This window comes from Chiloscyllium plagiosum, chromosome 17 (genome assembly GCF_004010195.1).
Source record: "Chiloscyllium plagiosum isolate BGI_BamShark_2017 chromosome 17, ASM401019v2, whole genome shotgun sequence".
Classification (NCBI taxonomy): domain Eukaryota; kingdom Metazoa; phylum Chordata; class Chondrichthyes; order Orectolobiformes; family Hemiscylliidae; genus Chiloscyllium; species Chiloscyllium plagiosum.
In genome coordinates, this window is record NC_057726.1 from 3,314,857 (window position 1) to 3,328,713 (window position 13,857).

The 13,857-nt window shown below is 43.8% G+C and overlaps 1 protein-coding gene across 3 annotated transcripts in view; it reads left to right on the top strand.

The window, feature by feature from the left end:
• Window positions 1-11,184, top strand: part of uba2 (ubiquitin-like modifier activating enzyme 2) — a 51,419-nt gene extending 40,235 nt beyond the window's left edge. For 2 of the 3 annotated variants that reach the window (XM_043706516.1, XM_043706517.1), the window contains 3 exons: window positions 4,977-5,082; window positions 6,030-6,184; window positions 10,024-11,184. In XM_043706516.1, the coding sequence (XP_043562451.1) occupies window positions 4,977-5,082; window positions 6,030-6,184; window positions 10,024-10,211 (449 nt within the window). In that variant the 3' untranslated portion in view covers window positions 10,212-11,184. Of the gene's footprint in view, window positions 1-4,976; window positions 5,083-6,029; window positions 6,185-8,925; window positions 9,140-10,023 lie in introns of all 3 variants that reach the window. The other variant, XR_006314067.1, reaches the window with a different exon arrangement.
• Window positions 11,185-13,857: the final 2,673 nt, after the last annotated feature.

Sequence of the window (13,857 nt, forward strand, 5' to 3'; positions counted from 1 at the left end):
TATTAATAACTTGGATTAAGCGAGGCACGGACATCAGGGGATTACTGAGAAATAGAAGAACATCATCTGCATAAAGGGTAATTTTATGTTTACCTGTACCAATCCTCGGGGCTGTTATATTAGGGTCAGCCCGTATAGCTTCAGCTAGCGGCTCAATTATTAGCGTGAATAGCAACGGTGAGAGAGGACATCCCTGATGTCAGCCCCTACCCACACTGAAGCTATCCAAGCCTAATCCATTGGTGATCACAACTGCTTTGGGATCATTATACAGTGTTGAGACCCATTTAGCAAATACCTTTCCAACACCAAACCTTTCCAGTGTATAGAACAGGTATGACCATTCAACTCTGTCGAATGCCTTCTCCGCGTCCAATGAGACGACTATTCCCGGTATTCTTTCCTGATGACAGACTTGAATCACATTCAAGGCCCTTCTAATATTATTAGATGATCTTCGGCCCTTGATAAACCCCGTCTGGTCCTCTTTTATGATATATGGCAATACCCTCTCCAGCCTCAATGCTAATGTTTTAGAAAGAATTTTAAAATCTATATTTAGCAAGGATATTGGTCTGTATGATGCGCAATCTTCTGGGTCCTTTCCTTTTTTGAGAATAAGGGAGATATTCGCCTCTTTCAGCGAAGGCGAGAGGCAGCCCTGACTATGAGTAGTTATACATGTCCATAAGTGGACCAGCTAATACTCCTGTGAATTCTTTGTAAAATTCAACCTGAAATCCATCTGGGCCACGTGCCTTACCGCTCTGAAGCTGCCTGATTGCATCAAGTATTTCCTGGGTTGTTAGGGGAGCATTCAGGACCGATACCTGTTCCGGGGTTAAGTCCCGAAAGGCCAGGCTTTTAAAAAAGGACTCCACCCTCCTGGCTCTACCTTCACAATCCTGCGATTTATATAAATCAGAATAAAACTTTCTGAAGATTGTGTTGATCCTTTTGTGATCGTGAGTCAGAGTACCAGCACTTTCCCTGATAGTGGTGATAGCTTGAGGGGCCTTTTTTTCCCTTGCAAGAAATGCTAAGTATCTACCAGGATTATTGCCAAATTCATATAACCTTTGTTTTGCAAATAATATTTCCCTCTTTGCCGTTTGGGTGAAGGCGGTATTCAGAGCTGTCCTAAGGGCTGTAATCCTTTGTAATTTGGCAATAGAAAGTCTGTCAGCATATGCTATTTCAGCTGCTTTTAAGCGAGCCTCAAGTAGACATTGTTGTTCTCCCTTTAATTTTTTCTGGGTTGCCAAGTACGAAATGATCAAACCTCATGCATAAGCTTCAATAGTCTCCCATATCATTGACGGGTTACTAGCCATACCTGAATTAATTTCCAAGAAAGTTTTAAATTCTTGAGAAAAATATTTTACAAATTTACTATCCTTCATTAAGAAGGAATCCATATACCAATGTCGGGGGGACACCTCATTGTTCCTAGCCTTGATTTCCATATTCACAGCAGCGTGATCAGAAATTATTATATTACCTATTTTACATGATGATATGGAATTTAAAAAAATCGAGGGGGCAAAAAACATATCAATTCTGGTATGACATTTATGTGGATTAGAGTAGAAAGAAAAATCTCTGCGCTGTGGATGAAGACATCTCCATACATCTACTAATCCTAATTCTTTGTTCAGATCCATCAATTGTCTAGATCTGGGAGATACTCCTGCAGTACTCTTAGGAATCCTATCTATTTCCGGATCCATAATACAATCAAAGTCTCTCCGTATAATTATATGACGGGCACCAAAAGCCATCAATTTTGAAAAGGCTTCCGTTATAAATTTAAAGGGGTGTGCCGGGGGGCAGTACAAATTTAAAATCCCATATTCCTCTCCATTTATGAGGGCTTTAATCAAGATATATCGTCCAGATTCATCTTTTATCTGTTTTAGGATTTTGAAAGGGAAATTCTTTCGAACAAGAATAACAACTCTCCTGCTTTTTGAGCTAAAAGAAGAAAAAAAGACCTGATCAAATCCATCCTGTCATAATTTCAAGTGTTCTTTATCCGACAGGTGTGTCTCCTGTAGGAGAGCTATATCAACTCTTTCCTTCTTAAGATTTGATAATATTTTCTTCCTTTTGACTGGCGAATTACTCCCCTTGACATTCCAGGTGCACCACTTAACTGACTGACCAACCATAATCATCTGGGCCAATCCAAGACCCCTTGGGAGGGGGGCCCCTATCCAGAACGTCCCGAGCGTACAGCATATAAAATTTACAAAAATAAAGTCTCTCTAATACACCAACAACAATACAATAAAAAACTATTTCTAAATAAAAAAAATATAAAATGTGTCTAAGTGTAGATTTTCCACCTTGTTCCCAGGGGGTGTCATTTCCTCTCCAAAAGTCCATCATATCCTCTCCCAACCAATGCCCCACCCTTGACCCAGGCACTCCTCAATTAAATGAGGAGAATTCAAATATAATACAAAGCTAGAGTTAACAGTGAGCACCCTACCCCCACCCATACCAACACCTGGATATATTTGGTAATGTTAATACCATATATAAACATATAACTATAAAATTACCACCTCAACAAATAATAATTAAATATAATAATACAAAATAACAAGGGAGAACAACCCCGCTCCTAGAGACAGAGGTAAAATTGAATAAGGTAACCATCTCCCCCCACCAACATTAACCAAACCCCCCCAGCTTATACATACATACATATACACACATACACACAACATATACATACATCCCTCATATATACATAAATAATAAAAGAAAACAACCCCAAGGGGGGGAGAAAATCAAATCCCTCTCCCCACCCTCCATGATAATATTAAACAGTAAGGTAGGAGAAAAAAAAAGGGGGGATATAAACCAAAGTGGGGGGAAAGGCAAACCAATATCCATTATGTCTTACAGTTTATCTAAGAGAGTCCAAGAATTCCTTAGCCTTTTCTGGTGATCCGAAGTTATATACGGATCCTTCATGGTTAAAGCGTAGCGTCGCTGGGTAGCGTAAGGAGTACTGAATATTTAAGTCCCTTAAACGCTTCTTCGCCTCGTCGAATGCCTTCCTCTTTCGGACCAGAACTGGGGAAAAGTCCTGGAATACCATGATCTTGGATCCTTCATAGATCATAGCTTGGGAGTCTTTTCCGAGATTTCTAGAGGCTTCTAGGAGTATCTGCCTCTCCCTATAGCTCTGCAGCCGGAACAGGATCGGGCGTGGGCGCTGGTTCGAGCCGGGCCCGCGTATGGCGACCCGGTAGGCCCATTCCACCCTTACCTGGCCTGATCCAGCTTCCAGATTTAAAAGCTGTGGCAGCCACTGCTCAAGAAACACTGCAAGCTGGCCTTCCTCTTCCCGTTCGGGAAGGCCCAGCAAACGAATATTTTTTCGGCGACCTCGATTATCGAGGTCGTCAATGTAATTCTCTAAGGTCCGGACTCGCTGTTCGAGAGTCCGGACCTGATCCACGGCCGATTGCACTGTACTTTCGGAGGTCGCGGCCTTTAGCTCCGCCCCTCCGACTCGGCGCTCAATTTCTTGGATGTCTCGGTCGTGCTTCTGCAGTGCGGCCGAGAGTGAGTCCCATCGATTTCGGGATTCTTCGATGAAATCGTCGATCTTCGCGTCCAGCTTGGGGATCATCTCCACAAGGCTTGTTACCGTAGGTAAGTCCCCCGGGGCGGCTGTGGACGCCTCTGCAGCAGCTGGAGAGGGTGGGGGAGGGGTCCTGCTTGTTGAGAGCTGCGGGCTCCCTTCCCTTTAGTCATCTTAATTAAAGATTCAATTGTTTAAGTTTAATATTAAACAACTAATTAAATTAAACAACTATTATAAATGATTAGGTGAGTGTGGTGGGGGTGGGTGACCCACTTTACCCAAGTCTTGGGAGTAGCACTGTAGACTCAGACTTGCTGGGTCACCGCCATCTTGGATCCCCCCAATTGCCTTTTAAAAGTTGAGATGGAAATGTGTTGCTGGAAAAGCGCAGCAGGTCAGGCAGCATCTAGGAAACAGGCTGCGCTTTTCCAGCAACACATTTCCATCTCTGATCTCCAGCATCTGCAGACCTCACTTTCTCCTTTTAAAAGTTGAGGTTTTGTGGCTCAAATACTCTCCTCGGCAGTGCATTCCAAGCCCCCTCAACACTCTGGGTGAAAATGTCTGTCTTCGCATTCCCTCTAAACCTCCTGCCTTTCACTTTAAAAGTGTGCCCCCTTGTTCTTGCCCCTTCAGCTAAGGGAACAGCTGTTTTTTATCCACCCTATCCATGCCCCTCATAATCTTTTACACACCTATCATGCCCCCTGCAACCTTTTTTGCTCCAAAGGAAACAGCCTGAGCATATTCCACCTTTCTCCATCGGTGAAATGTTTGATCCCATACAACTTCCTGGTGGATCTCCTCTGTACCCCCTCCAGTGCAATCACATCCTTCCTGTAGTGCGGTAACCAGAACTGTACGTAGTGCTGCAGCTGTGGCTTAACTAAAGTGTAGTATGCTTCAAAATAATACCTTTGGGATCTTTTGCATCCACTATTAATGTCTTGCCTGAAAGTCCTCTGATATTGTAGCACTCATTTGGTGCTCTGCATGGAATGTCAGCCTGGGTCATGTGCCCAGGTCACTGGAGGGGGGCTTAGCCCAAACCTTAAGATTCATGTGAGTGTATTACTGTCTGAAGCACAACTGACTTGATGGGTCAAATAAAAGCAAAACACTGCAGATGATGGAAACTGAAACTAAAAACAGAAATTCCTGGAGAATCTCAGTAGGTCTGGCAGCATTTGTGGAGAGAGAATCAGAGTTAGTATTTTGAATCCAGTATGACTGTTCTTCAGAACTTGATAGGTCACTGGTTTGCCTTTGTGCCAGAGCTTTAAGGATGTTAGAAAATTATTTGATGGGATTTCCCATTTGAAGGCCAGGGATTGGGTGTTGTCTTTGACTTGTCTTTTATTATCTCTGTCAGCAAACAACAACAAGAACCTTTCTGAGTTTGGCATCTGCAATGGAAGCCGACTCCAAGTAGATGATTTCTTGCAAGACTACACTCTGACTGTGACCCTTCTGCACAGGTGAGGAGCAGGCCTTTACTCTGTCACATCATCTGACATAAACATGATATTATACTGTTTTTATTATCTCTATAACTGCCATGCTACAGCACGTGGCCTCACTTCAACCGTTAGCCGCTCAGACATGCATATGAAGTAGGAGCAGGAATAGCTGATCTGAAGTGCCCTGAGTTGTTATTTCCTGTTGACCTCCTCTCACATTTGATTATCTACCTTTGCCATATAAGTATTCACAGATCTTGCTTCCACTGTGCTGGTGGGGGAAGAGAATTCCTAGAAACTCTACCCTTGGAGAAAAAAAGTCCTCAACCCAGTCTTAAATGGGAGAGTCCTTATTTTAAACTCTCCCCTAGTTCAAGTCTCTCCAGTAATGGGAAACATTCTTTTACCTTCCATCCTGTCAGGTTGCCTCAGGATTTTATACATTTGAATAAAATCAACTCTCTTTCTTCCAAACTCTGGTTATAGGCCAATCTGTCAAACAATCCTCTTAACACAGCCCGGTCATCTCGGGAACCGGTTCAGAGAGAACTAGTTCTAATATAATTATATCTTTCCTTATGTAAGGAGATCAAGACTATCCCTCCCCTCCCTTGAGGTGTTTACTGTTTGCCTGGGATAAGATTTTCTGGCTTCTAGTCATGCTCTGGTACTTTGTTCAGCTGAGCTGAGATTGAGAGTGACCATTGCAACAGTACTGGTGGAGCACAGTAAAGTGCTGTCTCTCCTCTCCATTGCCTGCAGCAGCCTCTCTTTAGGGAGACAGATTCCTGGATAGATTCAACTCAGGCCTGAAGGAACTGAGCACAGATGAAGAATTGAACTTGGCCCTTTGGTTCTGTATATCCCACACAAACACTCAGTTAATCTACAAGGGGCAGTGGTGTGTTTGCACTGAATCATTTGAGCTGCTGAGTTTGTTTTCACTTTGTGATGATCAATTGCAGTGAGGATCTGGAGAAGGACATAGAGTTTGAAGTGGTTGGCGATGCTCCTGAGAAAGCTCCTCAAAAGCCAAATGAGGAAGATGGCAAGGCCATAACCGATGGCAAGGCCATAACCAATGGCAGTGATGATGGAGCGCAACCTTCCACATCTAAAGGTAATGCCTTTTTGTGTCTGCCTTATCTCCTCTTCCCTCAGATCAAAACATAAAACGTGCTAAATCAGTACAAACCCTTTTGTTTGCACAGCCATGAGCCTGCAATGGGCTTAGTGTTTTAAATTCATTCTTGGACTGAGTGTGAGACAAGACTAGTATTTGTTGCCCATTCCACCTCCCTGAACTGCTGCAGTCTATACACACATAGCTGTTAAGGAGGTATTTCTAAGGTTTCAGTCCAGTGACAGTGGCTGACGTTGATATAATTTCAAGATATGTGGAACGTGGATAGTATTCCAGTCTTCTCCTGACATGTACCTTGTAGATGGTACATAGGCTTTGGAGTGCCAGGCAAGGAGTTACTCATTACAGAATTTCTGTTTTGTTGCCACTGATTTAGTTCAGCTTCTAGTCAATTGTTTATTGGGGATTCAGTCGTGATAATGCTGTTGAATATACAGAGAAGATGGTTAGATTCATTCTCAAAGAATGTGGATTAGTCGTTGGTTGATGACTATAGGATATGCAGTATCACTGGGACACTAGGCTGAACACTACAATCTCAGCAGCGGATAACAAGTTTGTATTAGCAAAATAAAGACTCAGTCAGTGTTTTTTTACAACTCCAGGCCATCCAAAGTACTTTGATTAAGGAAATTCCTTTGAAATGAGTCACTGTTGTAATGTAGGTATTTAAAATCTTGAGACGGAGAAACTGTTCCCATTGGTGGAAGGCTTGAGAACCCAGAAGGCACAGATTTAAAAAAGCTGACTAAACAAGCACAGCAAGTGGCTAGATTCTGAACCATTTGAAGATGTGGTAGAAGCAGGTTCAATTGAAGCACTGAGAGAATTGCATTGCTGTCTGTGAGAGAGGGTGCTGGGAAGGGTAAGGGCGTGACATGTGAGAAATTGCTCCTCAGCGAACCAGCGCAAAAACAATGGTTCAAATGGCTTCCTTCAATATTATAACTATTCTGAGATTCATAGTATTGTACCATTTTTATTTAAAATTGAAATACTTCTTAAATTCTTTAACTAGCCACGAATGGTTCATCTCTCTTATAAATTTTTTTCTCTCTCAATATCTTTGAGGGTCTGAAATGTCATTAAAATGCTTGGCATTGCTTATCTACAGGACAAACTTTTAACCTATATCCCATTCCACTTCAGCCAACTTTGTTGTCATAATTTTCTGATGACTACTTATTTAATTTGAAGACAAGTTTCTGGCCATTGTTTCTAGGCTGTTTGTGAGGTTGTAATATTATCACCCTTCTCTAGAAGATCCTCTTCTATGAGATCACCCATTTATTGTGTCTCATTTAGAGTCATAGAGATGTACAGCATGGAAACAGACCCTTCGGTCCAACCCGTCCATGCTGACCAGATATCCCAACCCAAACTAGTCCCACCTGCCAGCACCCGGCCCATATCCCTCCAAACCCTTCCTATTCATATACCCATCCAAATGCCTCTTAAATGTTGCAATTGTACCAGCCTCAACTACTTCCTCTGGCAGCTCATTCCATACACGTACTTTGTGTGAAACAGTTGCCCCGTAGGTGTCTTTTATATCTTTCCCCTCTCACCCTAAACTTGTGCCCTCTAGTTCTGGACTCACCGACCCAAGAGAAAAGACTTTGCCTATTTACCTTATTCATGCCCCTCATAATTTTGTAAACCTCTATAAGGTCACCCCTCCACCTCCGACGCTCCAGGGAAAACAGCCCCAGCCTGTTCAGTCTCTCCCTATAGCTCAAATCCCTCCAACCTTGGCAACATCCTTGTAAATCATTTCTGAACCCTTTCAAGTTTCACAACATCTTTCCGATAGGAAGGAGACCAGAATTGCAAGCAATATTCCAACAGTAGCCTAACCAATGTCTTGTACAGCTGCAACATGACCTCCCAACTCCTGTACTCAATACTCTGACCAATAAAGGAAAGCATACCAAACGCCGCCTTCACTATCCTATCTACCTGCGACTCCACTTTCAAGGAGTTATGAACCTGCACTCCAAGGTCTCTTTGTTCAGCAACACTCCCTAGGACCTTACCATTAAGTGTATAAGTCCTGCTAAGATTTGCTTTCCCAAAATGCAGCACCTCGCATTTATCTGAATTAAACTCCATCTGCCACTTCTCAGCCCATTGGCCCATCTGGTCCGGATCCTGTTGTAATCTTCGCTGTCCACTACACCTCCAATTTTGGTGTCATCTGCAAACTTACTAACTGCACTGCTTATGCTCGCATCCAATCATTTATGTAAATGACAAAAAGTAGTGGACCCAGCCCCAATACTTGTGGCACTCCACTGGTCATAGACCTCCATTCTGAAAAACAACCCTCCACCACCATCCTCTGTCTTCTACCTTTGAGCCAGTTCTGTATCCAAATGAAGCGAATGCATTTCTCCCACATATCTTTGAATCACAAGCTCAGTTCCCTGATTTTATGTTTGGTCATTGCTTAGTTAGTAATCTGGCAATAGTTACCTTTGTGATTCTGCTTTTTAGTGTAAACCTTAGCTGCTCATACTCTGTTAGCAAAGCCTCCTTAGCTCTATATGGAACACGATGACTGGATCCCTCCCCTCCCACTTCCAAGTTCCTCACCAGCCTCAAGGAGGCTTCCTTAACTCTAGCACCGGGACTCTCACTTTGAGTTGCAGAGAACTTTGATTATCCCGTTAACTTTACTGTCTCTTATATTCCTTTGTTCTCCTCCGTTTGAACAGCCCTCATGTTGCTGTGGTCAGCTTGCTCATCCACCCTGCGAGCCCTGCTCTCATCCACACAAGCTGCAAGTGCCACAAACCTGGACTAGTGCAAGGGCTGAGGCTCCTCCAGTGTTACCTTCTGGATCTTGCCTCAGTTATGTCCCCTAGACCCTGCATGTACTGAAGTACTGAACCCGAACACTCTGACTACCTCCTGGAACAAAGTGCCCAGGTAACTTTCTTCCTCCTGATGCATTGCTGTGTCTGAAGCTGAAACTGCAGTTCATTGATCCTGAGCTGCATCTCTTTGCTCCACATGTAGTTGTGCATCACAATGGTATTCGTCAGCTTCCACATGCTACAGCTTACAACGCACCATGTGCCCATCATCTTTATCATATTTTATTTAACTAATTAGCATTTCAAGTTTTAAAATATTACTCCAGGAATATTATAGTCCTATTTAATACAGTCATTAAATCTCCCCAGTCCTGATTTACACTATTGTCTTATTTTAGAGAGAAAATAAAACCATCACCAACAGTTGCCTACCTGTCCAGCTAATCAACACCTCCTAGACCTTGGCTTTTCGGGGTCTCCATCTCTAAGACAATAGCCAAACTAAAACTGAACCTCTTCCATCACTACATTGCATTCTCCTACTCACTCCAGTTCCTTGTCTGCCATGCTGTCATGGTGCCACCCAGAGGCCACCAACACCTGTGACATGTTGGGTCGGATGCACTTTGAAAGTCCACAACAATTCCAGGCTGGAGGGTAGGTTCTGGCGCACACTACTGTCAAATCTCACTGTTCTGTTTGGATTTCCTGCATATTTCCTTGCACAGGGAGTTGTGGTGATCTGGAATTCATTGTCTGAAAGGGCAGTAGAACCAGATTCATTAGTAACTAATCAAAGGAAATTGGATAAATGTTTGAAGGGGAATTATAGACAGGAAAGAGGAGATGGGATTAAATGGATAGCTGTTTTGAAGAGCCCTCAGGAATGCTACTGTGAATGGGCAGCTCCAGTGCTTATTACTGTGGTTCGATGATGAACCTCCCTGTACAGACTACCTCATTCTCCTACCTTTATAACCATGTCCTGTTCTTCAGCCTCAGAGCAGGACGATGTCCTGATCGTTGACTCGGATGAAGAGATGCCCTCGTCCAGTGGAGCGGAGACTAACATGGATAGCCGGGGCCTGAAGAGGAAACTGCAGGATGAGGCAGAAAGCGTTGGTGTTAAACGGATATGCACCGAGCAGGAAGAGGAGGAGGATGATGTCATTGCATTGGATTGAGCGACATGATAATGATTCGTGCTGCTCTTTTTATCCTCGCACCACACTCTGTCGTCAGTTACAGTGGGGTGGGTAGGTGGGGGAAACGATGTCAGCAGAGAACCTAACAACAAGCCACAGCCTTAAATAATCCGATTGGCTGATGGGGGAGACTCCAGCGGCTGAGAGAGTCACACATCCAACAAGTTGTGATAGCAGTGTCTACCACGTTGCTGGATATAAACTGACACCCACGTCTTCTGGTTTGCTGTTCAATGTAATTCTGTTCTCAAGCTTTGTTTCCCTCCCTGCTCTTCCCTGGCTCTGATGCTACTTACAGAATTTGCTGTTCAAGTATTAAAAATGTTCCTGTTTGTATAACAGCAGCGACATGTTTTGTAAATTGCTGTAAACACTTCATTTACCCCAAGCCTGTTTGTACTTCCTGATATTATAGCCTCTTTAATCAGATCTAGGGGCCTCTCCTGTGTCTTGTTACAGTTTGTAGTTATTTATACGTGACTTTTGTATAACGCAGATATCTTATCTTGTTTTTGTTCACACTGTGGATTGCAATGATCCGATCTGAGGCAATTCCAGTGGTTAGGCTCCCAGTGTTTGGGTCCTGAGTCAGCCACCTCCAGGCAATGTCAGCAGCTTGCTCCCTGGCAGGGTGGGTGTGAGACTGTACCGGGTGGATGTGTGGTGAGTTAGGGACATAGCATTATCTGAAGAGGAGTCATCTGCTCTGTAGTTTAGGGAGGGTAGAAGAAAAATGTAATTTACATTCGGACTGTTCTAGAACCTTTATTGATCCAATTGACCTGTTCAATGTTGAGAGAGAGAGAGGTTACTGAGGGTGTAGCTAAAAGTATTTTTGTAGCAAATTGAGATTGTCGTTTCAGTAGGTCTTTTGTATCTGAATTGACTGTAAAACGTGCCGAAAAGCTTTGTTACAAATGGCAATTTTCATGATTAAAACATTAACTGTGTACAGCTTTTGTCTTCAGTCCACGATCAAATCCCTCGACCACTCTGCAGTATTCCTGCAAGTATTCACTCACACTCGGACATGCCTTTATGTTGTTGTATTTAGGTTTGTGTATGTTATCTAAGTATTGGAGGAGGAACAGTGTATACAATTGTTTTTTGGTTCTTCCTCCATGCCTGATGGGAGGGGGAGATACACCACTCCCTTCACTTTGCTCTGCCTTTGTGGTGAGTCTTTGTAACCTGTTTGCAGAGTGAACTCGCCAACCCAATGTAATCTTGTTCACACCTGGGTACTGCCAGTTTGATGGTGAACAAGAGGTGGATTGCTGCCTGAAACCCCTAGCCTGTGATGTGATGCAGAATCTCATCAACCCTGTCATCACTGAGCTAATAATCCAGAGACCCAGGTAATGTTCTGGGGACCAGAATTCAATTCCCATCACAGCAGGTGGAGGAATCATGAATTCAGTGCAAATCTAGAGCTATAAGTCTAGTGACCATAAAACTGTTGCCAATTGTTGGAAAAATCCCTCTGGTTCACTGATGTCCTTTTGGTCAAGGACTCTGACACCCTTACCTGATCTGGCCTACATAGTATCCATACATTGTGGAAACAGGCCCTTACACCCAGCAAGTCCACACCAACCCTCCAAAGAGTATCCCACTCAGACCCATTCCACTATTACTCTACATTTACCCCTGACTAATGTACCTAATCTAAACACTACAGGCAATTTAGCATAGCCAATTCACCAAACCTGCACATCTTTGGATCGTGGGACGAAACCCATGCAGACATGAGAATGTGCAAATTTCACACAGGTAGTCATCTGAGGCTGGAATTGAACCTGGGACTCTGGTACTGTAAAGCAGCAGTGCTAACCATTAAGCCAACGTGCCGTTTGGTGCTTGGACCAAATTTTGGAGAGCTGTTTCACAGACTAGTCAAATAACAGTCTTACAATGCCCCAGAGATAACCTTTATCATCCCTGGATATGTCCTATTCCCACTGGAAAGACATAACCAGCAGAGATGGCAGTCAGGTGGGAGTTGCCATGGAAGTCCCTGTCGCAGGAATCCTCCTGCTGCTTACCATACACCGCCCTCCCTCAGCAGATGATTGCACCTCTCCATGTTGAAGGAAGCACTGAGGGTGACAGGCACAGAATGTATTGTCAAATTTCTGTGTCCACCACCAAGAATGGCTTGGCAGCATGCTAGTGATTGAGCTGGTCAACTCCTGAAGGACATAGCTGCTGACTGGGAACCAGTAAGCAGGACAAAACATGTTTGACCTCATCTTCACCAGTCTACCTGCCACCGATGGATCTGACCATAGCAATATTGCTAAGAGCCACACAGTCTTTGTGGAGACAAAGTCCTATTTTCTTATTAAGGATACCCTCAATCATGCTGTCTGGCACTACCATTGTGCTAAATGGCATAGATCTGAACAAATCTAACAACTCAGCACTGGATATCCACGAGGGGAAGTGAGCTATCAGTAACAGCCGAATTATACTCCAACACAATGTGCAAGCTCATTGCCTGGTATCTCCCCAACTCTACCCTTACCTACCTCAATGCAGGATGTGTCAGGAACAGTGCCAAATATACCCAAAAATGCGGTTCCAACCTGGTGAAGCTATAAAACATGAATATGTGTGCTAAACAGTGTCAATAATAAGTGGTTCCATAACCAATAGGTTAGATCTAAGCCCTGCAAGCTTGTCACTCAACAAATCCTCATCATCCAGGACAAAGTAGCCCATTTAAGTGGTACTCCATCTGCAAATGTCCACTCCCACCACCACACTCAATAGCAGCAGTGTACACTTCCTACAAGATCCACTACAGAAATTCGTCAGCTTCCAAACCAGTGACAGCAGATACATTGGGAACATCATCCCCTGCAAGTTCCCCTCCAAGCCACTCACCACCCTGACTTGGAAATATTTCACTGTTCCTTCAGTGTCACTGGGTCAAACTCTCCTTAACATCATTGTGGATCTACCTAAACTACATGGACAGTAGTTCAAGCAGGCAGCTCACCACCATTATCTGTAGTGCAAGTAGGGATGGGCAATAAATGCTGGCCCAGTGATGCCCATGTCCTGTGATTTAACTTTATGAAGTTCTTGTGTTGAGATTGGCTTGGTTAGTGGTGAAACTTTCTGTACCAAGCTTTTAATTAACGTACATACGCTCTCGCTTTCCGCAAGTGATTATTGGTCCCAGAACCTTGGCTGATTCTCTCCTTCACTTGTTCGTCTAAACATTCACTCTCCCCTAAATCAACAAGCACACAGTAGCTCATTTTGCCAGTTCTACAATATCCACTTCAAAACCATCTCTCAAACCTCTGCCAAATTGGGATGCAGTCAGCAGACCCCAATGGGTTCCACCTCTGCACATTAGCCTCCCAAGTTGCACGCCATCATGACATGGCTATTCATTGACTGTTCCTTCATTATCACAGGGTTAAAACTCTGGGGCTCCCTGCCAAACAGGGACTGGTCACAGTGGTCAAGTGATTCCTGAAGAAGGGCTTATGCCCGAAACGTCGATTCTCCTCCTTAAATGCTGCCTGAACTGCTGCGCTTTTCCAGCAACACATTTTCAGCTCTGATCTCCAGCATCTGCAGTCCTCACTTTCTGCTCAAGTGGTGATGG